At 47.8% G+C, this 26,224-nt stretch overlaps 1 protein-coding gene across 4 annotated transcripts; it reads right to left on the bottom strand.

Annotated features, from left to right (window-relative positions):
- Window positions 1-1,693: 1,693 nt before the first annotated feature.
- LOC310697274 (semaphorin-4D-like) lies at window positions 1,694-25,591 on the bottom strand. Of its 4 annotated transcripts, XM_083483735.1 has the most exons (15): window positions 25,491-25,591; window positions 22,573-22,744; window positions 21,268-21,413; window positions 20,599-20,658; window positions 19,612-19,710; window positions 18,150-18,249; window positions 17,218-17,328; window positions 13,794-13,939; window positions 13,347-13,522; window positions 11,167-11,323; window positions 10,812-11,037; window positions 9,936-10,051; window positions 8,935-9,101; window positions 7,668-7,720; window positions 1,694-2,585 (listed from the first exon to the last, which is right to left on the bottom strand). In XM_083483735.1, exons 2-15 carry the CDS (start codon window positions 22,688-22,690, stop codon window positions 1,801-1,803), a joined length of 2,460 nt encoding a protein of 819 aa, XP_083339861.1. In that variant the 5' UTR covers window positions 22,691-22,744; window positions 25,491-25,591; the 3' UTR covers window positions 1,694-1,800. The 4 variants fall into 4 exon arrangements, with proteins under 4 accessions (XP_083339861.1, XP_083339863.1, XP_083339862.1 ...); XM_083483737.1 differs by lacking the exon at window positions 19,612-19,710 and having other exon boundaries at window positions 25,491-25,585; XM_083483736.1 differs by lacking the exon at window positions 20,599-20,658 and having other exon boundaries at window positions 25,491-25,585.
- Between the last annotated feature and the right edge of the window lie 633 nt (window positions 25,592-26,224).

The raw sequence follows: 26,224 nt of genomic DNA, 5'->3' as shown, positions 1-26,224 counted from the left end.
TGAATTTTGTCTTATTTGGCCATGGTGGTGGTAAAAGAATCATAGAATCATAGAGTTGGAAGAGACTACAAGGGCCATCGAGTCCAACCCCCTGCCAAGCAGGAAACACCATCAGAGCACTCCTGACATATGGTTGTCAAGCCTCTGCTTAAAGACCTCCAAAGGAGGAGACTCCACCACACTTCTTGGCAGCAAATTCCACTGTCAAACAGCTCTTACTGTCAGGAAGTTCTTCCTAATGTTTAGGTGGAATCTTCTTTCTTGTAGTTTGGATCCATTGCTCCGTGTCCGCTTCTCTGGAGCAGCAGAAAACAACCTTTCTCCCTCCTCTATGTGACATCCTTTTATATATTTGAACATGGCTATCATATCACCCCTTAACCTCCTCTTCTCCAGGCTAAACATGCCCAGCTCCCTTAGCCGTTCCTCATAAGGCATCGTTTCCAGGACAGGAAGGATGGAGCAAAACAAGAAAACGGGTGATGATGCAGAGCATGGCATTGTCCAAGCGATTGCCAAATCACACCTTCCTTAAAATAATTCACTTTATCCACCAGTGTCTATGCTTTGAGAAATGAAGTTCAACAAACCCTTCTTGCATGCAGGAGTGTGCCTGCTCTCTCTCTGCACAAGTCCCTGTTCCAGCTTTGCCTCTTCCCTATCAGCCTCTGAGAAAGGCAGGTGATTTTGCCCCGCTTCTGAATTCTACCACTTTGAGGGGGGGGGTTTCCTAGTCAAGTGGTATGCAACTTTTACAAAATAAAATGGGTGGCGCTGGCTCATTCAGTCATTCCCAATGTAGACACACAGAGGAAGTACCTGTCCTCTGAGGAGGCTGCAAATTGCATCCCTGCATGAACTGCTGCCACCACTCTGGCTTTCTCTTCTTCCAATCAGCCTCCACCGCGGAGGTATGCAGTTCTGACATGTCTCTGCATCTGGGGTGACTGGATCTGTCCCTTCTGATGCAGAGATGCAGCAGAATCGATGCCTGCCGGGAGGAGGTTCCCGGTTGCACCCCTGCATGAATGTCTGCTCTGGGTTTCTTCTATGAAGGATGGACTTCTCTTCTTCCTACACACTCAGGCGCAAGGAGTGGTTTCTAATTTTAATTTGGTGTGAGAGGAATAAGCACACCTTGGAAACCATTTGAGAAGAAATGAATGTGTGATGGTGCAGAAATTTCCTAAAAGGAGGGTCACGTTTGGATGCAAATGGAGACAGCTCACCAAGCAAACTACTTGAACGACTGCACTGCATCCACCCTCCAAAAACAAGTGTGCTCCTGCCACTATCCCCACACTGAGCAAGGCATGCCACCCTTTCCCAACTCTGGGCTGCTGTGCATGCTTTTAAGAAATGTGTTTTGTTTTCTGCTGCAAACCTTGTAGTTCCCTCTCTCTGGCATGCTGACACTTGTCTCCCATTTCATACCCTGTTCTGGGGGCGATCCCGGCAGCACTCACCAGCTGCGCTCGCTATTAGGATGAGCAACGAGTGCCCTGGGATTCACATGCTCCCCCCCTTGCGCCACCAAGTTTCCGACAACTGCGCTGACCAGCAGCAACAAAGAAAGGAATCCTGGCAAAGGAAGGGACAAGAAGTCACAGTTTTGCCCAATGGACACAACGGCAGCCTAACGACGAGGGAATCAAGCTGCTGAGTTAACATTAAAGAAAGGCAGCTTGGCATCAACTTTACTTTTTTATTTATTTTCCAAACCCTCTGAAAATGGGGGTCCTGGGCACACAATGGGACAGTTTGTGGGGTTTCCGTGGTGCGGACCCTCTGCCAAGGCCGTCATGCTGCAAGGCCTTCTTCGTCAGTGAGCTGGACTTTGCTGGCCAGGCAGTTTGAAGAACAGCAGGCTGCCCTGCCCGCGGCAAGGCTGGTGGTCTGCTTTGCCTTTGCGCTGCATGCCTCTTGGGGTGAGCTTGCCAGCAGGGCTGATTCGCTGGCCGAGCCGGAGATGGGACAGGAGGCCAAGCTTCCCTTTATCAAGACTGTTTGCTCTGGCTCAGGACTCGCTGCCCCAAGGGCATCCACCGTTTCTGACCTCCTGCTCCACACACTTTTCCAGGGGGGAGAGAGGTGGCCCTCGTAAAGGTTCCAGGAGAGCAAGGAAAGGAAAAGCAGGGCGAAGGCTCCTCCCCAAAGCACCAATGTGAAGGAGAGCCCTTGGACTCTCTGGGGTCGCTCCAGCCTTGCCGGGTCCTCCGTCTGGAGAGACGCCAAGGGCTGCGACTTTGGAGCTGCAGAGACGGCACACTCCCGATTTGATGGATCGCTCTCGGGAGCCACAGCGAAGCTGCTCTCTTGCTGGAGGTAAAGGAAATAGGTGGACATGGAGATGCGGAATTCTCTTCCGTTGGATGTCTCAACAGACTGGCACTCGTAAAGCCCGGTGTCAGAAGCCGTCATGTTAAACACGACCAGTCCCCTGGCGTGGAAGAGGTATTTGGGCTCTTCGTCCTGCAGGCTGCTCCCATTGAATGTCCAGACAGACGTGGCCAGGTTGGACAGAGAGCTGCAGCTGAGATGTGGGCTGCTACCCAGGGGGACAGGGAGCCTCCTGACGTTCTTAGCTGAGAAAGGAAAGAAGCCAGAGGTGGTTACCCTTCTGCTACACTCTCCTCCCTCCATCATTTCAATGACCTTCCCAACCTCCTCCTACAGCACTGTTTTGCTTCTTATTATGATTGTTTTTAGTAGGAGTAGTACCCCACTCCACCTGACTGGTTGCCCCAGCCACTCTGGGAGGCTTCCAGCATATATAAAACATTAAACATTAAAAACTTCCCTATACAGGGCTCTGCCTTCAGATATCTTCAAAAGGTTGTATAGTTACTTATCTCCTTGACATCTGATGGGAGGGCATTCCACAGGGCGGGTGCCAACGCCAAGGCGGCCCTCTGCCTGATTCCCTGTAACCTCACTTCTCGCAGTGGGGGAACTGCCAGAAGGCCCTCGGAGCTGGACCTCAGTGTCTGGGCTGGTATAGAGGGCCAAGGCTGTTTAGGACTTTGAAGGTCAGCACCAACACTTTGAATTGTGCTCAGAAACATACTGGGAGCCAATGTAGGTCTTTCAGGACCGGTGGTATATGGTCCCAACAGCCACTCCCAGTCACCAGTCTAGCTGCCACATTCCGGACTAGTTGTAGTTTCCCAGGCACTGTTAGGTAGCTTTAAGCTTCTAGTCCTTGTGTTTTTTAAGGACCCCCACCACCATCTGAGGTGCAGAGGGTGGAAATGTGGGACAGGTTTTTTTGGTAGCCATACCCAGAGCTGGCTAACCCCACCCCTTTTGCACATTTAGAATCATGGCATTGTAGAGCTGGAAGGGACCACAAGGGCCATCTAGTCCCACCTCCTGCAATGCAGGAATCTTTCGCCCAACGTGTGGATCGAACCCACAACCCTGAGATTAATAAGTCTCATGTACTACCAAGTGAGCTACCCCAGGTCAAAAATGAGTCAGTAAATCACCTGTTAAACAGGTGGATATTTCATAGAATCATAGAGTTGGAAGGCACCCCGCGGATCATCTAGTTCAAGATCTTGCAATGTTGGAATATGCAGCTGTCCCATGTGGGGATTGAACCTGCAACCTTGGCATTGTCAGCACCGCACTCTAACCAACTGAGCTCTCCGGGCTGAGCTGGATATAAATAAATATTATTTAGGGCAATAGTATTTAGAAGCACATTTAATCTATGCTCGCAGGGTGCTCTTAGACCTGATTTGACTTGGGCTGTGCTGCTGATGTTCTTTTCCTGCCATTTGTGGCACTTGAGGGTTTTAGGGTGGTAGCTAGCAGCTCTGAGGTCCCGGTTTCTGATGGAAGGGTGGGAGGTGGATGTTATAAAGCAATAAATGACGCTCTGGCAATGGCATGCCATGGTGGCCTAGGTGTGTTTGTGATCCTGAGATTGATACAGCCAACGTGAGCGTTGTCCCTTTGACCCCTATAGGAAAGAGTTTTCCATTTGTGTAGTGGCTCTCAGAGAAGGAGAAGAGATTTCTTGCTGTTTCCCCCTCCTCGCATCTTTGGAAGCGCTGCTTAACATGTGCTGCACGGAGGGTTGGGGCTCCTGAAATTTTAATGCGCTTTCTGCTCTTTAATATTTGCCGTCTTGTACAAGATGCGCTCAGCGGCAATGGCACCGACAATCTCTGCTGCAAGCCGCTGTTGCTGGTCCCGCTGACATTCACTCCCCAGCACCCGGGAATTCCCTGGGTTCAGCCTGGGGCTAAAAATTAAAGGCGGCAGCTTCCGAGAGAATGGCTACAAAAGGAAAAAGCGAACATGCCTTCAGTCCCATTCTCTAGAGCCAGGAGGGGGTTCTTGCTAACAAAGGGGGGGGGGAATCTGTGCCTGTGGGAGCAAAGGCAAGCTTTTTTTAAACCAAACACAATTTTTCCATGCAGTGCCTCTGGGAAATATCAGAAGTCGCCATGCAGCAGATTCAAAGGGAGATGCGCGCAATTAACCAAAGAGGCAGCAACTGTGATCCTAGGTTCAAATCAGACTCTGGGGGCACAGTAATGATTTGCCCTTAAGTGACAGCCCAGTTGGTTAGAGTGAGATGCTGATAATGCCAAGGTTGCAGGTTCAATCCCCATAAGGGACAGCTGCATATTCCTGTACTGCAGAGGGTGGGACTCGGTGATCCCCAGGGTTCCTCCCAACTCTATGAATCTAGGATTCAAGATCATGTAGTTGTTTGCAAAAGGGACATGGGTGGCGCTGTGGGTTAAACCACAGAGCCTAGGACTTGCTGATCAGAAGGCCGGCGGTTCGAATCCCCGCAATGACGGGGTGAGCACCCGCTGTTGGTCCTGCCAACCCTAGAAGTTGAAAGCACGTCAAAGTGCAAGTAGATAAAATAGGTATCGCTCCAGCGGGAAGGTAAACGGCGTTTCCATGCGCTGCTCTGGTTCGCCAGAGGCAGCTTAGTCCTGCTGGCCACATGACCTGGAAGCTGTACGCCGGCTCCCTCGGCCAGTAAAGTGAGATGAGCGCCGCAACCCCAGAGTCGTCCGCGACTGGACCTAATGGTCAGGGGTACCTTTACCTTTAGTTGTTTGCAATGTAGACAGAATACCTCCAGGCTGCATGGAGGGCTGAGAGGCCTGAGAGGGTAGGGGGAACTGGATGGCACAGCGTCCACTAGTGGCAAATCTGGAACATGCATTCATGGCCTCTGATGCCAAAAGTGCATTTCGGGTGCATGTGAGAAGTGCCTGCAGGCTTGCGAGGGCATGTGTGTCTGTCTGGGTGGAGGACAGCAGCATTACCGTTACCATGGAGAAAGCAACAGGCTCTTTGGAAAGGAGGTGCAGGGCTCCTGGCCCCCCGCCTGCCTGCGACATCACTGTTGCCAGGCAAAGTCAAGTTCCGAAGGGCAGTTCCAGATTACCAAATAGGCAGAATAAGCACCAACCTATGGGCCCCACCCATATTAGGGGCCCCATGACAACGGGTCAAAATAATATTGATTTGATCTTGAAAGAAAATTACAACCAAGCCTTCTTAGTTCACTGTTATCCCACTAGAGGGGGGCGGAGACTGCCTAGGGGCCTCCACAGGGTTTAATCCAGCACTGCCAAAGGGGTTCTATGGCACTGACATGGCTGGAGCTCTGGACAGGCTGCCGGCTGGAAACAGAGGCTGCAAACGATCCCTTGCAATGAAGCCTGGCAGGCATTCTCAGCTGGGTCACATCAAGGTCAGAGGATTCCTGGGCTTACTTGGGGCCCTTTAAGCCACAGCATGCTGCCCAACAGGCTGGCATTTTTCTCTCCGATACCCTGAGGATTTCTCTTTCTTTCTTTCTTTCTTTCTTTCTTTCTTTCTTTCTTTCTTTCTTTCTTTCTTTCTGCACTAGCTGCAGCCTTGTCCTGAAGAGCGACCTTTTCACACTGGCTGCTCACATCTGACTTGTCTCTCAAGCTCTGTGATTGACAGGCACCTCTGGTTTTGTGGCTCCCCTGCCCAGCTCCCATGACCTTTGAAATCTCAACCCCTGGCAGCCTCCCCGCTGCCTGGATGGGTGCCTGAACTCCCTTCCCCATTGGGTGTGAGGCCTCCATCTCCCAGCCCTTTTCCTGCAGATCCTGCACAAGCACAGGGATGTTTTAATTGTATATTTGACATCTGCATCGCAGGGGGTTGGACGAGATGGCCCTCGGGGTCCCACCCAGCTCTACAATTCTATGATTTTATGAGTCATGGGTGGTGGGGGGGGGAAGAGACAAATGTCATAATAAGACTGAGTGTGAGAGAAGGTGCTCCTCCAGATAACTTGCTTATCCAGAAGTTGCATGATGTCTGTTCTTCAGACAGCATTTGTCCTTATTTCTTTGCAGGGGAGGTTATATGTCTTTCCCATCATTTGACAGCTTATCTCACACTTTTCAGCAAAGCTCCTGATCACAAAAAGTGGGCAGCGTCTGAAAGTGGGTGGGTGGCCATGTGGCCAAACTGCTGCTCCAACGGGAAACCAGGAGTCAGGATTCAAGCACCAGAGTCCTCTCTCCCCTCCTGCAGTTTACAGCAAAAACCAGGTTCCTGCAAAGGGAAGCCCACAAGGAGGAGGTGACAGCAGTGGCCTTCTCCCACTCTTGTTCGCCACTCTTCTAAGGTGGACTGGCTCTGTCCATGGAGGATCCATTTAGAAATGATAAGAGCCCTTCAGCAGCTGGGTCAGGCCAGCCTTGTCTAGTCCAGCCTCCTGTCTGCATAGCGGCCACGCAGATGCCCCAAACAGAAGCCGGCAAGCAAGAGTCGAGCACCTCGACCCTCCTGTGGTTTCCATCAGCTGAGATCTTTTGTTTTCTTTAATGATTCTTCAGCTGGACCATTGAGGTGGAGACGCTTCTTCAGGTATACAGGGTCGAGGCCATTTAGGCCTTTAATGATCAGCACCAATAATCTGAATCATGCTCGGAAACACATTGGGAGTCAGTGAAGGTCTTTTAGGACTGGAGTTATATGGTCCCAGTCACCACTCTGGCAGCCACATTCTGGATTAGTTGCAGTTTCCGGGTCACCTTCAAAGGTAACCCTATGGAGAGCACATTGTAACAGTCCAAGCAGGGGAATAACCAGAGCATGCACCCCTCTGGCAAGACAGTCCACAGGCAGGTAGGTCTCAGGCATGGGTAGGCAAACTAAGGCCTGGGGGCCGGATCTGACCCAATTGCCTTCTAAATCTGGCCCACGGATGGTCCGGGAATCAGTGTGTTTTTGCATGAGTAGAATGTGTCCTTTTGTTTAAAACCCATCTCTGGGTTATTTGTGGTGTATAGGAATTCATTCATTCCTCCCCCAAAAATATAGTCCAGCCCCCCACAAGGTCTGAGGGACAGTGGACCAGCCCCCTGCTGAAAAAGTTTGCTGACCTCAGACTCTCAGCCAGCGCGCCAGATGGAGCAGTTGCTCTGGACATAGTATCCCTTCTGTAACTTGGCATCCTGTGGATCATTATGGTGCCGGCTTTAGAAAGGTAAAATTCACATGTGTTTCTCTACCCCGTTTAACCTCTGGCCCTGAGCACCACTTGTGAACTAGCTAACTACATCCAGGCAGAGCACTTGCTTACAGACCCTATTATCTCCAGAAAATAATAATAACAATAATATATATATAAAACATTCCCCTACCGACTTCAGGGCACCTGGAGGCATCACCATTCCTGACACTCTGAATCAGATCCCTGCAGGGAGGAAGAGGCGAATTAACATGAATACTTCATGCAGGCATGAAAAAGCATTTGGCGTTGCGCAACCACTTCTCTCAGAAAGCATCCTCGCCTGGCCTTGAAATTCACAGAATCATGGCTGAGGGGCTCGGAGCGAACAGGGACTCTCCTGTGAAGAGCAGAGAACAATGTGCTTTGGTGGCGCACGCTGAAGTGTGGCTGAGAGTGCGTGGGTTTCAAAGCCTCACCTTGAGCGTTTATTCTCCGCACCGGCAGGGCTGGAGCCTGGGAGGTGGGAAGCACACTGTGCCAGCCCAGTTCAATCTCTGGGAACAGACAGAGAAGCTTTTCCCCAGCCCCATATGGAGATGCCGGTGGTGGAACGTGAGATCTTCTGGACATGAAGGGCTCTGTCACTGAACTATGGTCCTCCGCCTCAAAATAAACTAAAATCCTAATCCTCATGGTTCTGAGGAAAGGTTCTGATTCACAGGGGTACAGAGGGGAGCTTCTACTGAGTCAGACCACTGTTCCTTCCTTTACAGATAAATATAAGATTCTAGTCCTCATGGTCTTGAACAAAGAGCTAAGTTTTCCAGAGAAAACCACAAAGCTGCCTCGTGTCAAGTCATATCGCTGGTTCATCTAGCTCACGATTGTCTCCAGAGTTTCCCAAACTTGGGTCTCCAGCTGTTGTTGGACTACAACTCCCACCATCCCTAATTAGCAGGACAAGTGGTCAGTCCAAAAACAGCTGGGAGTTTGGGCAATACTGGTCTTGCCTGGCGATGCAGAGGACCTTCTTCATGCTCCAACCCTTAAAGGAAGATTCCAGCCCTCCTGGCTTTGGCTTAAGAGCTTATTGAAAGGGAAGCACAGAAAGGTGCTCATTGGTCCACCTGCCCCAGAAGTAGCTCTCCAGGGTGTCAGATGGGGTTTCCCCCCAGCCCTGTGTAGAGACGCTGGGGTGGATCCTGGCCCTTCTGCATGCCACACAGTTGCTCTGCCACTGAGCTAAGGGAGGTAGAAGTAAGCAGAAGAATAATGTGTGTTCGTTTCAGTTACAGGCACGGAGGTCGCCTAGAGGGCTCAGAGTGAAATGAGAGGCAGTGATGTTAAGTGAATGGTAAATAATGCACGGCGTAGCTTTCAAACCCTCTCAAATGCTGCATAAATGCTAATAGCTATTGTTATTATGTATCCCACAGGGCAGGGGTTGTGCTACTCACCGCAAACCCCCAGACCGGTTCGCCACGGGGATGCAGGCGCCAAGAGGCAGTGACCAGGCACAGTAAGGATCCCTGGCTAAGACGCAGTCGAGGCAGAACTTGTACCGGCTGCAGGCGGCCACGGGGAGCTGCACCAGCCGGGAGGCAGACCCAGCATACAGCAGGCCCTGGAAAGGGAGCACCAAGCAGACAGGACTGCAGTGTAGCTCAGCTGGCATGGAGCATGAGAGCCTTAATCTCAGGGCCATGGGTTCCAGGCTGGACATGTTGCAGGGGCTTGGGCAAATGACCCTTGTGGCCCCTTCCAACTCTGATTCTAAGACATCTTTCCTGCACTGGACTAAACTGTACATGAAAGAGATGCACGCAAAAGGGCAGGCAGAAGAAGACATGTCAGGCTAGGACCTGGGGTGCCATGGTTCAAATCTCCACTCAGTCAGGAAGCTCACCGGGGGGCAGTGGGCCAGTCCTTGCCTCTCCGCCTGACCCAGCTCACATGGCTGTTGTGGGGATTAGAGGAGGAGCAGGAGAAGCAGGTGCACCTTGGGGGGAAGTGTGGGGTGCAAAGGCAATAACTAAATGATGTGAAAGGAAAAGGCTAAACGGTGAGGAAGGTGTGGTGTCATGCTGCACAGCCCATGTAGGCATTTAGAGGCCAAGCCAAAAGGCAGCCACTCTTTCAAATTTCAATTTCTCTGGTTTTGGCATTGCAGTTCTCCAGCCAGGCAACACGTACAAAACTGACACATGACAGGTTAAACCTAAAAATGCCTAACATACAAAAATGCATTGTGCTGGGGGAAACTGCTCTGCAAAAGGGGAAGCTACAACAAAAAAGGTCAACGTGGGGAGAAATTCAGACCCAAATGTCACTGGATTTTCAAAACCTGAAAATAAATAAACTGCAAATTGCTGCAGAATTGTAGAAAGCTGAACTGAAGTTTCGGAAAGATGAGTAACTGAGAGAAACCAGAATGGATGGATCAGGACAGATGTCCTACCTTTTGTGCAGCCAGCTTGAGTGTCTGCACAGGCTCTGGAGATGGAAACAGCTGTAACTCTTCCACAATGAAAATCTCCCCCTGGAGGTTGACAGCTTTATGCAAATAGCCCTTATCTGCACAAAATCAAGCACACTTTTAAACCCCAATTAAGGTAAATGGGGTGGGGAGAAGAAGAGAAGGGACCACTGTTTTGAAGGAAACATGGTCTAAATTACTCAAAAGCAGGAAAAATGTGAGGTTAAGTCCCCTGCCCTCCTAAAAAGGTGCTTTATTCATCGGATAAAGAAGCCAAAAAGACCTTGGTAAAGTCACTGCTTGCCCCAGCCACTCTGGGTGGCTTCCAACATATATAAAAAACCATAATAAAACATTAAACTTAAAAAACTTCCCTATACAGGGCTGCCTTCAGATGTCTTCTAAAGGTATGTGTAGTTACTTATCTCCTCGGCTCAGGGGTCACATAACCTCCATATCCTCCCACGTTTCTCTGATGAAAATAGGGACATCCCCTGCTTCTTGGTAGCCGCCCTGTCAACCTTGCGGGGGGGGGGATGCCTACATCAGCCCCCACCACTCTCACTCCAAGACAGAAGTTCTTTGCCCCTCTCCTTTGTTTGGAACAGATGGGAGGATGCCCGTCCCACCTTGGCACCCAGCAAAAGGAAGGCATGTTTAGAGAGGGAGCGTTTGATGTGAGAGAGACTGAGTCAGCACAAGAAGGAACTGAGCGGGAAAAGCAAAGAGTCTCTCAAGCATGGCAGATTTTTGAGATGTTTCCCAAGACCTTCAGCAGATTCCATGGGAGGTAGCAGAGGGCACACGGGCGCCTGCTTGTGCCATGCTGGCAATTCCCAATCTAGGAAGTTGGCCTACCTGTCCCTAGGAAAAGGATGTCATACGTTGCATTATCCATGCCACTAGTTTGGTCTACCACAAGATGTGTGTATCGCACGCCTCTTTTGACCAACATCGGCTGGCGGCCGATGGGGTTCACGGTGCCATCCATCAGGGGATGGTCCCTGGCAAACTGGAGGACTCTGTCCGGCAAGTCAAGGGAAGAGCTGTATCCCTCCTGGTGCCTGGCAGAAATGTCGAGGCACTAGAAAAAGGAAGATGGTTACAGTATTCCTTTTATTCAGACGTTCACCTGTTTGGTACAAGTGATATCCACTTGAACACTTACCACATGGGGGCATAGATGGTCAACCAGGGGAGGGGGACAACTTACAGCGCCCGGGCGAGGCGTGGGGACCTCTCCCCTGTGCACCACCCATTTTGCATGTGAATTCTCAATGGCAAGGGGGCCTTTGAAGTTTCCTTTCTGGAAGAGGTCTTGAACAGCTTCCATCCTGAACGCACAAATGGCGGAGATGTCCAATCTCCCCCTGAAACAAGATGGAAAGGAAATAAGTTCTGCGACAGAGCACGTCTTTCCAGAATGCCTCCCTGCTTCTGGAACAACCAAAGGATTTGTCTGATGAAGAAATTTGCCCACAAAAAAGATGAAAACTCCCTCCCACTCTTCAGAAGTGGAAGAAGCAAATCATGCAGAGATGCAAGAAGCCGCCATCCCTGAAGGTGGGGGGGGGATCTGGGCTCAGCCTATGAAGCTGCCTTATCCTTGGCTGTCCAACAAGCCAAAGATTGTACAGCTAGCATGGTCCAACTTCTCAGGCAGAGAAAGAGCTTTCCCTTTCCTACCTTTCCCCCCAAACAGGAGATGTCAGAGATTGAACTTTCTGTATGCAAAGCGGGTGGCGCACCACAGTGAACTACAGTGCCTCCCGAATAAACAAAGAATTGGTTATTTTACCAATTTACTGTTTACAGAAACAGGCGCTTCTCTCCCATTTGCTCCAGCAGAGGTTTGGCAACAATAATTCTACAGGCCGGGGGGAAACAACAACAACAGCACAGCTCGGCCACACAGTCTGCATGATGCATTCACTGTTTCTCAGGTGCTAATTGCAATCTTCAGGTGCCCACTTTTCCCAATCATCCTTTGGTGACAAAGCTTCTTCGTATGAAAAAGTCAGAAACAGAAAGGGTGGGGCAGTGGGGAGAAAATTATTCACACAGGAGACTTCTGCCTTGAGTCAAACGAGGGTACCGAAATGTGGGCCGCCCTTAAGTTGTATCTGTCAATTATTCACAAGACCTCAATAAAAGCTTGTGTTGCTGCCATGTTAGGGGGCCTTTAGTGAGGCTTTTTCTGCCATTCCTGTGGGATGGCTGATGTAGTTCTGTCATCATTGCCATGTGCTCTTATCTGGGCTGTTGGGAGTTGCAGGGAAAACACGCAAAGAAGGCTGGTGTAGCTGCGGTTTCTGCTTTATGCCCAAAACAACACATGTTCCCCACCATTTTTTGAAGGAAAAACTGGAGGTTGGCTTTTGCTGCCCAACTCCCCAATGGGCTCTGAGTCCCCTAAGTCCATGAGAAGAATGGCTGGAGGTAGGATCCAGAGAAAACAAGGCAGGTCTTTATTTTTCTGTTGCAACAGAGTACCCTGCCCTCCTTGCAAGGATGTGAGAGACCAAGAACAAAGTGTGCAGAAACTTTTAAATACTTTAGACATTGCCCAACCCCTTAGCCAAAGACTTAACTAAAAGCATCATACATACATCACAGAAAGAGGGTTTCCAGCACAAAAAATTGAGTGTGCAGTCATCTCTCCTGTCTGCCAGGATACCTGATAATGTTTTACTGACTGCATTACCTGGGAAGCCTGGCCATTTTTTTGAGATGTTAAATACTTTAGTTCTTCAATCCGGGTCAGAGGCCCACCCTATTCATACACAAATGTGCCCTTAAAACAGATTTTGTAGGATTTGTAAGTGAAAAGAACTACTGGGAAAGGTTTCTCCGATATATTTCCTTCTGTCGAGGAAATATTTTGGGTTATTAAGAACCAAACTGCAGGAGGCAGTGGAAGACAGGAGTGCCTGGCGTGCTCTGGTCCAGGGGGTCACGAAGAGTTGGACACGACTAAACAACAACAAAGAATCAAGATGGCATCAGGACTGCCCCACAGAACAATTTCAGACATGTGATTTATTTACTGATGTGCTTATGTGTGCTTACCTTGTGCATTTATGAACATTTATTGTATATTTGAGACCTTAGAATTCTTATAACACAGTCCTTCTGCACACAGCAAATATTTAAATGATGAAACTCCCTGCCACAGGAGGCAGGGGTGGCTGCCAACTTTGATGGCTTTTAAAGAAGCTCAGGTTCTGGCCCTGATGTCCAGGCTCTGCCTCCAAATCCCAGGGGCTGGAAACGAGAGGCGGGGAGGGGGGGCTCTTGGGCTTCCCTTTGGGGCAACTGTTTGGCCTCGGGGAGGACAGGAGGCGGGCCTAGCAGCGCTCTTCTTGTGTTCTTACGGCTGTGAGAAAATCTTACCACTGCTGGGTGAAAATCCCATAAAAGATGCTTTCCTGCCAGTTGGTTGTTTTGATCATGAAGACGGCGTGGAGGACATTGAACTGAAAATCTGATTCAGGAGCTGAGCAGACAAGGGTGGCCTTTAGAAACGAGGTCCACTTTTTCTTCAGGGTGCGCCTCCCACCGAGATCACCCTGTGGAAAATAACCCAACAAGATAGCAGCCAGCAACTCTTCCCCCTCCCCTGAATCAGGGCCTCATTCCCTGGGCAGGGCTGGGGGAGCTTCATGCCAATAGTGGGCAGGGTCAGAGCTAAAGTGGATGGGGCCAGTCCTTTTCTTCCTGGCACCCCCTTTTCTCTTTCTCCCACCCCTTCCACACAGAACTGAAGGTGCCATGTTCTAGCCTAGGGATGGAGGACCTTTTCCCGCACTGGTAAGACAATCAAGGGGTCCAGGTACGCACTGTGCAGATCTGGGCTACCCGCGAGACCAGAAGTTTGTCGTAGAAGTCAAACTCAACTGCCGCTTCTGTGAAGAAGACATAAACTCTGTCCGAGTCGGAGCCTGCCCCATTCTCCTGCACGAGATCCATGTGAACGAAGGTGGGCTCTGAAGAAGACAATGACACAGGGTTAGTGTTCAATGTCAGGGGTAGAGATCCTAACCAGTTGAAGCACCGTACTCTCCCCACTCAGACTTCCAAACTTCATGATTTTTTTAGGAGGGAATCCACCCCCTCTGATACCAAAAGGGGAGGGGGAAAGAGTTCTGCAGCACCCAACAAAAATTATGTTATAGCATCGATATATCATTCAAAACCACTTTGAAGCCCATGTTGTGATATCGGTTTCATAATTTTTGACCTGGCAATATATATATATATATAGTGTGTGTGTGTGTGTGTGTGTGCGCGCGCGCGCGAAAAATCACAATGTGGGAAAAACCATGAAGCCAGCCAATGCCTCTACATAACTCCATTCTTATTTGAGACATTGTGATATATCAGCATATTGTGATGTTTAGCTGCTGATATATCACAAAGCTGAAAACCAGCTCCATCCCTATTTCAGACATTCTGGTGTATCAGTATATAGCGATGTTTAGCTGGTGATACACTGCGATGTTGAAAACCAGGTATCACCCAGCCCTAATCAGTAGTGATAGCCACCAACCTAGATGGTTTCAAAAGAGGAGGAGGAAGCGAAGTCTGTCCATGGCTACCAGTCATGATGGCTCTGCCCTTCCTCCACTGTCAGAGGCAGGCAAGGGAAACCTCAGGAGGGAAGAGTTGCTCTTGTGTGTCCGTCTTGCTTGTGGGCTTCCCATTGGGGCACCTGGCGCCCAAGGGGATGGGTAGGGTGGAAAGCAGGGAGCCCAACAGTAGACTGGTAAGACTCCCTGGAAAAGACCCTGATGTTGGGAAAGATGGAGGGCACAAGGAGAAGGGACAACAGAGGACGAGATAGTTGGACAGTGTTCTTGAAGCTACCAGCATGAGTCTGACCAAACTGCGGGAGGCAGTGGAAGACAGGAGTGCCTGGCATGCTCTGGTCCATGGGGTCACGAAGAGTCGGACATGACTAAATGACTGAACAAAAAAAAACAAGAAACAAGGCAGGCAGGTGGGGGACAAGTGAGGGCAGACTGAGGTTGGTGGGGCAGTGCCCTTTTCCTAAATGGATCATGTGAACATAAGAAGAGTCTGTTGGATCAGGTCAGGCTCTTCTTACATTCCCAAAATCTTATGGAACGGAACACACTTCATCAGACACTTGAAAGATCCCTCCTCTAGACGTTCCGACACTCAGTGCAAGACTCCCAGGGCAGTGTACAGAAATGCAATAAAGCGCAATAAAATAACAATAAAATAGCACACAGCAGTCATCAAGAAGAAAAAGGGGAAACATAATCGTCCAATGATTTCCAAGAGGCCCTGAAACTGAATAAAAGCAGGGAGATGAATTCCCTTATTTTAAAATTTCAAGTGTTTTGTGCATCCTTGCTTGGGTCTCTCTCCCCTTCTGTGTTGAAACTTGCAAAACAGCAAAAATCAGCATAGATTAACATCAGGCATCCAGCGGTACAAAGAAACCTAGATTACTCCTTCATAGAAAGGACAGTTTGTTATCACTCAGGCTAAATGAGAACATCCTTGCCCTCATTTAAATAAAGGGGCCGTTTATAGAAATTAATTAAATTGCCTTGCATCTCCTTTCTGTTGCGACAAGGCAGAGCAAATAAAGCCTTTCTGGTGGCAAGGAAAATGGGTGAAAATAGGCCTGTCAACAGATTAAAGAACTTTATTTATGGATTAATTATCTGATTTGGAAGCGCTTAATCACGGGGAGCACGTTTACAAATTGCAAAAACATCGGTGACGGAGCCCCCTTGGGAGGAACTTGATTGCAAGTTAAAAATTTAATAACAAAATTTAATAAGCTGAAAGATGGCGCTTATTGTTGAGACATGAAAGGTCATCCATATTGTAGCTTGCTTATTTGCAGCAGGGAAGCCTGCAAAGCTAATTGGCTGAGAGGCTGTGATAGCATCCATAGGTGGTTCCATTTATTTATTTACTTATTAAATTTGTATATTTCATCCTTTTTAAAAGTTCACAGGGTGCTTCACAACATAAAATGCAAAATGAGAACACAAAATACACAATAAAACAAAAACTCATAATTCCCCCTCCCACAAACACATTGAAAAGACCATAGAATGTTAATCAGCCAAAGACCTGGTTATAGAGAAATCTTAAAGATATGTAATGAAGGCACAAAGTGAGTCTCCCTAGGGAGAGCACTCCACAGATGGGGAGCCACTGCCGAAAAGACCCGTTCTCATGTGGCTGCCCTCTGGATCTCTCATGGAGGAGGAACATGAAGAAGGGCCTCAGAGGTTGAACACAGGATCAGGGTCAGTTCATATGGGGAGAGGTGGTCCTTAAGCATTGCAGGGGGTTGGACTAGATGGCCCTCAGGGCCCCAACTCCAGCATTCCATGATTCTACGAAGAGAAGACGGAAAATGAGGCCAAAGGGAAATGAAATTAGGAAGGAACCAGGGTCAAGATAATACGGAGAGCCTTAGCTTTTATAGAAATGCTCAGTGCATTTACAAGTGCCTGTCCTTGCCCAACTGCTTTGTGAGAGGTGCAGCTAGGAAGAAGCTGGCTAGGGGGGTGGGGAGGTGATGGCTGTGGCTTAGGCAACATGCAATGGAGCCAGCCCAAATTGACTTCCATTTGCTCTAGTGTGCCTTTGTGACCTCATTAGCCATTGCACCAATTGCTGCTGTCACCTCAGCCCTATCTGCAGGGTTAACAGCGTATGCACCACATGCACAGTAATGGGGCGTAAGCAAATGTCAGCCGACTGTGGAGGACACAGTGACAACACGTTTTTACTCACCCCCAACCCAAATCTTTCCTGAACCAAACCTGTGCACCAGTTCCCTGGATCTCTTTCAATCTAAGGACTGGGATACTGTATTTTAAAACATGGACTTGTGCTACTTTTAACATCCCCTCCAGCACTAGCCTGGTTTGATGGTTTGTTTTGTTTTTTTAAAGATCTCCCTTTAACAAAATCTGTTTGGTGTTTTAATGAAAACCTGCTTTTTAAGCTACCATGTAAAGAAAAGCTGTGCACATAGCGTTTGGCTGCTGCGCCGCTTTCTCGCCAGATGACGCCGAGGCAGGGTGTGTGTTTTCCAACAATGGCAGATTTAATTGCATGTGCAAAGGGCCCAGTACATGACAGGAGGCAGAAGCGGGCAGATACTGTCACGAGATCGAAATAAGCACTGCACCTCCAAGCTCCATTAATTGGCGACATCTGCCTGGCAGAGGGGTTAAAGTGACATACCTTTTTTAAAAAAGAGACTTACCGTTAAGCCATGACGCTTTAAATTCCGTCCTTAAAGGATTCCTCAAACTCCGTAGTATAATTGGCTCCGAACCCAAGAAGTTGTTTGAAGTGGCGGAATAAAGTGCACCGTCTGGGCAGGAGAATAAAGAGACAGGCTTTTTAAAAATCTCTGGCACTAATGACAGAGAACAGGCAAGTATTTTGTGTGTGCATGACAGGCTGATGGCTATATTCAGAAGCAGGGCAAGCGAGCACATGGGCGTAGCCTGGGGGCAGCTGCCCCCCCCAATCAAGTAAATAAATAAAAATACTTAACTAAAAGTATAAATAACCAGAATATTTGAAATAATAATTTAATAATAATTTTATTATTTATACTCCGCCCATCTGGCTGAGTTTCCAGCCAAATGTTTTGACAGATTTTTCTGAGTGCTTGGGGTCAAAAGAAGACATTTCATTCCAAATCTGCTAGACAGAGCCAGGCAGAGGATGATGACAGGTGGGTGTCCTGGCCCCCGTCTAACATAAATCTTGGCTACAATCATGACCCAGAATCATTCAAAATCTTAAGCACCCAAGACGGAAGGATTAAAGGTGGGTGGAGCTGGAAAAATGCTGTTAGCATCTCAGAACTGTATCCAGTGTTAGCCCTGCTCAGGGCAGATCTGTTGAAATGGATGGACATGACTAACTTTGGGGAAAGTCCACGGGGGGGGGGGGGAGGCTGGCTTTATGCAAGCAGACAGACTGGGCTGTGTGTAACAAAATAAAAATAAATCGGCTTTCTGATTCCCTTTTCAAGCCAGTCTTTTGTTCAAGGCCTGAAAGGACACAACAGAGCCAAAATATCCCCAAACACCTAATTGGAACAATTAGCACTCAGCAGCCATGACTAAGTGGGAAAGATCTCAGCTCCCTCCGTGGTGGTGTTGTGACAATGAGAAAACTCACCAACCACCAGAGACGTGTATCGCGTCCTCGGCTCAAAGGGGCATCTTCCCCGGCTTTCTACCACCTTGGACAGCAGCTTTAGCTTCCTATTGTCCATGACCTATTTGCAAACCAAGCAAAACCAAATGAGCGGAGCTTTTCTGTTTAGAGACAGCAGCCAAGGTGAGGCCCACATTCCCTCAGGGGGCCACATGGCAGGGATGGAGGGGGCAAGAGGTGAGAAGGGGAGGGGCGAACAGATGCAGGCCTCTCTGTTCGACCATCAGGACTCTCCTAGGTTGCCCCAGCCACTCAGGGCAGCTACCAGCAAAATATAAAAACACAATAAAACATCAAGCACTTCTCCTACTGAAAGCTTTGCTCAAAGAACAGGGTTTTAGCTGCCAGAGCTGCCTGCGCACTTTTTTAGAGTTAAAACCTAAGAGAGGTTACTCTGAAGTAGACATATATGCTTTAAAGCAACATAAACAAATAAATAATGCTTTTAAGGGGAACAGAACTCACAGATCATGGAACATAGAATCATAGAATTGTAGAGTTGGAAGAGACCCCAAGAATCATCTAGTCCAAACCCCTGCAAAGCAGGAACCGAAGACCTCTTGGACCATAAGGGGATTGAACCCATGACCTTGGCATCATTAGCACCATGCCCTAACCAACGGAGCTTACACAGGACGCTGCTTTTTACTGAGGCAAGTGGTCCAACTGGCCTAGTATCGCCCGCACAGACTGGTAGCAGCTATCCAGGGTTTCAGGCAGGAAACTCTGCCAGCCCCAGCTGCAGGTGCCACTGGCGACTTGATCCTGGGGACCTTCTACATTCAAGGCAGTTGCTCCCCCTCTGCGCTACGGCCCTCCCCCAACGACACTATATGAGAAAGGGGAGGTGTCAGGGTGCTGTTGACAGCTCCTGGCTGATTGCCCAGGAAAGCAGAAAGGCAGAGAAAGCACAGGCTTTTTAGTTCTTTTTTACTATTATTCCAGATGCCAAGGCAAGGCAACCAAGCACCTTTCCGTACCTAATATTGCTCTGAGTGAAGCTCCACACAGGACACACCCCTTCTTCGTACTTCCCTGTTCATCAGACTCCTCCCCTCTCATACAGTTGCTGTTCAGGGCCACCTGCCTCCAATCCCTCTGCTCTGCTATTCTCAGTGAACGCCTGGTTTGTGGGGAGGGAATGGGTTCTGGGAGTCTCCCCAGTGACTGCTCGGGCTCTGCCTGCTCAATGCTACCTAGATTCTCATCTCCCATTATTTCCCAACTTCTTCCCTCTTGTTCTTCCTCTGTGCCCTGTGTCGAACCAGCCCTGTAGATCTACACTACCTGCCCCTTCCTCCTCTCTGGAAGGCTCCTGGGGAGGTGGTCTCCATCACTCCATCACTCCTCTGCATCTGCCCAGTCCCTGACACTAGAGCACGATACTTATACGTGTTCCACGAAGCTTATTTTGCAAACTTACCACATAACGACAAGCAGGATAAAATGCATTGGTTCCGCAAACATATAAGCTGGTGGCATTTATCTTGTGCAGAATGAGGATGTAATTCTGGCAATCTGCCTTTTAAAAAACAACAACACACACACACAAAATGAAACAGTGGGGGGAAGGGAGAAACAGATCAAAAGCACATGTAGCTCTGAAAGCTATTCTGCTACTGGAGTTAAGCAGCCAAGTCTAGACTCAAAAGTCACCTGACTTACAATACTGAAGATAGCAGGGATTTGTTCATTCATTCAAAGATAAGCAACTCACTGAGAGAGATGCCTTGGACAGCCGCTGCCCGTCAGGGTAGGTGGTGGTGGTGGTGGTGGTGGTGATGATGATAATAATAATAATAATAATAATAATAATAATAATAATAATAATTTATTACTTGTACCCCGGCCATCTGACTGGACAGCTTCCAACAGAATCAAAACACAGCAAAATATCAAACATTAAAAACTTACTGGTATCCCTTCAGATATCTTGGGAAAGTCTTATGGTTCTTTATTTCCTTGACATCTGATGGGAGGGTGTCCCATCTTGCTACCCTCTACCCGGCTCCCTGTAACCTCACTTTTTGAAGTGAGGGAACCACCAGAAGGCCCTCACTCCTTCAGGTCTATGGGCCAAGGCCATTTAGGGCTTTATAGGTCAGCACCAACATTTTGGATTTTGCTAGGAAATGTACCGGGAGCCAGTGTAGTTCCTTTAGGACTGGTGTTATGTGGCCGCTCCCAGTCACCAGTCTGGGTTAGATGGACCAAAGGTTTGACTTAGTGTATAAGGCAGCTTCCTAAACCTGGTGAGGGTCTTAAGAGATTTGCAGCCAGAGGTCCCAAATCTGCCTCCGGAGAGTTACCGTCTCCAGGGAGGGCAATTGGAGTCCGTGGATTGCACCCTGTTCCTGGACAGAGACCCACATTGCTAAAGTGACCCAGAAGCACCACGGCCAAGACCTACTTTACTCTTTCCTCGTCGAAGGCACTCAAGCTTCCTGTTCTCTGGGGCAAACCAGGCCTCCTGGGAACCCAAAAGCAAATGAAACATTAGGATGAATGAACGGAGACAGCAGACCAATTCCATTTTCTACTTTATAGTCACCACTGCTTTTAGCTGAACACTTCCTGGGCTGGAAGTAGAAGTACTTTTGGGGCAAAGTTGTTGAGCTTTTTCCCCCCAGTTTTTCCCAGAGCTGTGAAGCTTTTTTTGTTATGTTTTTAGGGCATATTCGCGCACCCATAGATGCTCTTTCAGCGGCTTGCCTTGCAAGGGGGCTCACTCCCATGCCACAAAGGCAGAAGGTTCCCCGTCATCCCCAGGTAAAAGGATATCAGGTTAATAGGAAAGACCTTCTCTCAGTCTGGAGAGCCACTGCCAGTCAGAGTAGACAGTGCTGCATTAAATGGACAAGTCTTCTCACCCGGGGCAAGGCAGGTTCCTATTTTCCACCTCCCAGCCCTGACATAAAAAGCTTTTAAGTTAGGCTTTTTTTACTTTTTTAAAAAAGTAAAAGAAAACAAGGGACTAGAAATAATCTGACAATTTGGTTTCTTTGCAAAAAGTCTCCTGAAAGACACACAAGTGTGAATATTTTAAACAATGAAATAATAAAAAATTAATATTACATACCCTGGTTATTTCTTTAGAGATATCACTCAAGTCCAAAGCAAGGATATAGCCTTTGGCTCCCACATACAAAATGTTGGTTTCTTCACTCAGGAAGAGGGTGGAAAAATGGGATAGTCCTTGTTTCCAAAAAACGTTAAAATTCTCAGCTATAATAATAATAATAATGCCTTTATTGTCAATGTACAACCTGTGTACAATGAAATTTAAATGGAATATAAATGGAAGAGAGAAGACAAGGCCTAAACATGACTTGAAAACGACTATCTGGGTATCTGCATTCCACTTTCCCAGCAACGCTGAGCTCAAAATGGCTTATAGTAAAAGCATTAAAAATTAGTGAACATTACTGTCACTATAATCATAATGATCTGATGTAGAATTATATAATTATATATCATATAATAATTCTATCTGCTGCAAAACAGAGAGATTTACTTATAGTTTCTCTTGCATTGCTTTCTTTTGGTGGGTCTACTCCGTGTGGAACAAAGATCCAACCCTTTGCTTTTCTGTTTTGTTCCCTGCCAGTGGTAAATTGGTCTACAGGTGATGGGTTGAATCCTCATGGAAATGCATGGGACTCAGGTTCTGCTGTGCTTAAATGTTCACATTGATTTTGGTGGGGCCCAAGTTCAACAAATGCAAGTCTCCGGATTCAACCTGATGTAAATAAGTTAGCTTTAGAATACAGAGGGGCAATACCCTATGTGGCCTCCAGCCTTTTATGGACCCAATCTCATGTGCCCGTACAGCGTTCTCTCCTCAGGAGGAGCTTGTCCTTCCTACACTCCACCTCCAGCAAACATTTGGATTTCAAAAAGTACAAATTTTCCTGTTACATCACACCCACCACCACCTTGGCAACCTGCCAGTTCTGACCACTCCTGGGCGAGCAGACAATCCTTAATAGCTCAGTGCTTGGTTCCCCATTGTTCCTTAACAGCTAGCCTTAGCTAGCCTGGCCAGGTTGGTTTGCATAAACTAACCCATTAATTCCTTGCCTGGCACAATTCTGAAGCTTGTATTTTCCCTTCATATACAAATATTATCTGACTACATTTTATTACTTTCTAATATGCACTGTTACCCCAGCTATAACAATAATGAAAATGACCCCTTCTAATAAAATAAAAGGTTGCCCTGTTGTATCAGATCTCCCTAGCCCTGACTTTGTCAGCTGGTGCCCTCCAACTGATGGGAGTTTCAGTCCAAAACCTCTGGAGGGCACCAGGTTGGCAAAGGCTGACAGAGTCTGACAGACTGCCTCAGCACCCTTTTCATTAACAATTGTCGTGGGACACCCACAGTGGTACACCACCGTTTTTCTTGGTACACAGTCCAGAAGACCCTGTGTGTTGTTGAGTGACCGGATCGTTCCCCAGAGGGCAAGAAGGTGAAAGAAGGCTGTGATGACGCCCGACATTTCGTTGCAGAGCCCTGCAGTCTCTCCTGCGTTGGCTCAGTAGCCTTGAACAACCTGAGGTGCAAAAGACGGTTTCAAAGGTTTCATACGGCAATGTTTGCAGTCTCTACGGTGGACTTTACAATAAACCCTAGACAATTTATTTATTTCTTATAATAATAATAATACATTTTTATTTATACCCCGCCCTCCCCAACCACAGCCGGGCTCAGGGTGGCTAACACCAATAAAATTTCAATAAAACCTAATGGGGGGGGGGGGGACACAAACAAACAAACAAACAAACAACCAGTTTATTAAAATATGGGTTAAAATACAATTTAAAATGCAGCCTCATTTTAAAATTAGCCCATAGATCAAAACCCTAAGGGAAGGGAAACATAAGGGTCAGACTGAGTCCAAACCAAAGGCCAGGCAGAACAGTTCTGTCTTGCAGGCCCTGCGGTAACATGTCAAGTCCCGCAGGGCCCTAGTCTCTTGTGACAGAGCGTTCCACCAAGTCGGGGCCAGTACTGAAAAGGCCCTAGTTGAGACCAATCTAACCACCTTGCGGCTTGGGACCTCCAGGGTTGTTATTTGTGGACCTTAAGGTCCTCCGAAGGGCATACCAGGAGAGGTGGTCCCGTAGGTACGAGGGTCCTAGGCTGCATAGGGCTTTAAAGGTCAAAACCAGCACCTTAAACGTGACCCTGTACTCCACTGGGAGCCAGTGCAGTCAGCGCAGCCAGTGCATTTGTATGTAAGCTGTGCATGGTTTTGTCCTGCTCCCCGTTTTAGCCTCACAAGAACCCGGTGAGGCAGATTCAGCTGAGAAACAGTGACTGGCTCAAGGGCAGCTACGGAGCTTCATGGCTGAGTGTGGATCCAAAGCCAGGTCTCCCGGGTCCTAGCCAGCCTATTATTACCTTTAGAACAGAGCCCTTACACGCACACAAATACCAATCACCATTTTTGCTTCTTAAATTGTGGCGTCCAGAACTGGACACAGGACTCCAGGTGTGATCTGACCTGCAGAACAGAGCAGGATTATGCCTTCCCTTCATCAGGACACAAGACCTCTAATGCCGCAGCCTAGAATAGCATTCGCTTTTTTCCCTGCTGCATCACACTGTTGATTCATGTTCAGCTTGTGATCTACTAAGACGCCTAAATCCTTTTCACATCTACTACTGGCAAGCCAGGTGTCCCAGGGCTTATATTTGTGCAGCTGGTTGGATGCCATTTTCCAGAGGTGGTATCCAACAAATTCCAATAATAATAATAATAGTAGTTGTAGTAGTAGTAGTAGTAGTAATAATAATAATAAATTTCTTATACCCCACCCACTCTGGGTGGCTTATACTCAGAACAGATCCATAACATGGTTACAAGTGCCACATAAAACTCCTGCCACAGCTGTAGGAAGGCAACAATTTTAGCATGGCAGCACCTGCACTTCGGAACTCCCTGCCTGTTGACCTCAAGCAGGCAACTCCACTGCACTCTTTTTGGAACCTGCTTAAAATATTTTTTGTTTAGGCAAGCCTCTCCAGACATGTAGGAGTTACATGCATCCTTGATTTTAGTGCTACTGTTGATTTCAATCACCTTTGAAATGTTTTAAGAATACCTGTTTTTAATTGCTTTTATTGATAATCTAATTTTTCTTTTTGTGAACCACTTTGGGGCTCTCTCATAATGAAGTGGTGTACATAAATGTGGAAATAAAATTTAAAAAATAATTAACATTAGGCATTCTGAGCAGTCCTATCTTGCCATTAACCTTACAACAGTCCTGTAAGATAAACTGACAAGATAATGTAAAATATGTAATGTCAGGTAATGCAAGATAATGCTGACAAAGTGTGTTTTAATCTCTTGCTGCTAGTGTTAATTACCTTTTGAAAGGTTTTAGTTGTTTGGAACCGTGCTTTATTGATCATTTCAATATTTTTTTGCAAACCACTTAGAGCTTATTCTGATTATTCTTTATTAAGTTTATAAACTTTGTAAGTTTTGCAATACAAAATAAAGAACTGGGCCTAAGTTGTTGAATTTCATCTGAGGAGGTCTGACATGGGAGACGATCCTTGAATCCTGCTGTTGCCACAATAGTCAATGGGGTCTAAACTACTGTACTGAGCCTCTTGCAGATCAGAAAGTTGGCAATTCAAATTCCAGCTCCTGCCAACCTAGCAGTTCGAAAGCAGGCCAGTGCAAGTAACCCTAGCCCCCCCCCCCAAAAAAATCACTTTGAGGTTTTGTTTCTTTGTCCTGTAAAGACCCCCATATATATATGTGTGTGTGTAGACACACACACACACACACCCTCAGGACATCTCCCTCCCCCCACCAAATATCCCCATATTCTCTCTCCATAATTGTCCCTCTAAGCAAGGGCGTCTCCCCACAAAAAACAACGCCCTTCCTAGGACCAAAGACACCCCAACCCCAAAATATTCCTCTCAGGAAACCCCCTCCCTGGTCTTCAGTTGCAGCCCCCCCCCGCCCCCATAATTCTCCTCAGGGCAGCCCCTCCCCGCCAATTTTACCAGCTCCCCCACATCCCCTTATTTCACGCATTCCCGGGGGGCTGGACTGGAGGGCCTTTGGGGTCCCCCTATCACAGCCCCCTCCCCAAGTTCGCCCTTATCAACCTCACCTTTCTATTCACCTGCCACAAGCCCCCAGGCGCCACCCCACTTTATTTTCAGCCCTCACCCCCACCCAATTATTAAACCTGCCAATATTATTATTATTACTATTATTCCCCCCTTCAGGTTCTCTGCCGGCTTCCCCCGCTCCCCCCTCCTCAAATTACCGGGCGGGGGAGGGGGAAACGGCCGGGGGGGGCGCTTTTATACGCCCACGTGACCTGCGCCCCCTCCCACTTGGCCCCGCCCCCTCCGAGCTCCGGCCCCCGCGGCGCTCGAGGGCGAACAAAGGAGCTTCGGGGGCGGGCGGGGGAGGCTTCCCTGCGCGCAGGCGGCCATTCTGGAGTTCCAAACCATCAGCCCATCAAATGGATTATTACCAATTGTTATTGGTAATAATTGGGGTCCCTACGCCAAGCTGCAGTTACATATTTTGTAATTACAATAAGTAAATAGTAGTAGTAGTAGTAGTAATACTAGTAATAATAATAATAATAATAATAATAATAATAATAATCAGCAGCTTCGGTGCTTCAGTTCTGGACTTTGCAAGAAAGCAATCAATCAATAGGCAGGCTTCAGTTCTGGACTTTGAAACAAACAGATTGCCAATTATTGTGATCTCCTTACACCCTACTCCTTTCTGCAATTCTGTGTTTTGTAATAATAATAATGATAATGATAATAATAATGATCCATACATCTCAGGGCAGTTTACAGCATTTAAAAAACGGGGGGCACAAAATACATAATGAAAACAAGAACAAAAAATAATTATATGAATTAGTTTTCTTACGAGCCTAAACTTCTATTCAGTAGATCCATCCAAATTAAATTTCTACTAAACTTCTATTCAGTAGAACCATCCAAATGAATGGAGCCAAGTTAGACCTATCTATTT

Source organism: Podarcis liolepis (genome assembly GCF_965112155.1).
Source record: "Podarcis liolepis genome assembly, chromosome: 18".
NCBI classification, from domain to species: domain Eukaryota; kingdom Metazoa; phylum Chordata; class Lepidosauria; order Squamata; family Lacertidae; genus Podarcis; species Podarcis liolepis.
Note: the sequence above shows the minus strand (reverse complement) of the source record. Positions and strands in the feature narration are given on the sequence as shown.

Coding starts and splice junctions, on each gene's coding strand:
- LOC310697274 (XM_083483735.1), bottom strand. CDS start 22,690: ATGTCGGGCGTCATCACAGCCTTCTTTCACCTTCTTGCCCTCTGGGGA. Junction 13,523..13,793: donor GGGTAGCCCAGATCTGCACA/GTGCGTACCTGG, acceptor TATTTTCCACAG/GGTGATCTCGGTGGGAGGCG. Junction 2,586..7,667: donor CTCCAGGTGCCCTGAAGTCG/GTAGGGGAATGT, acceptor TTCCTTTCTCAG/CTAAGAACGTCAGGAGGCTC.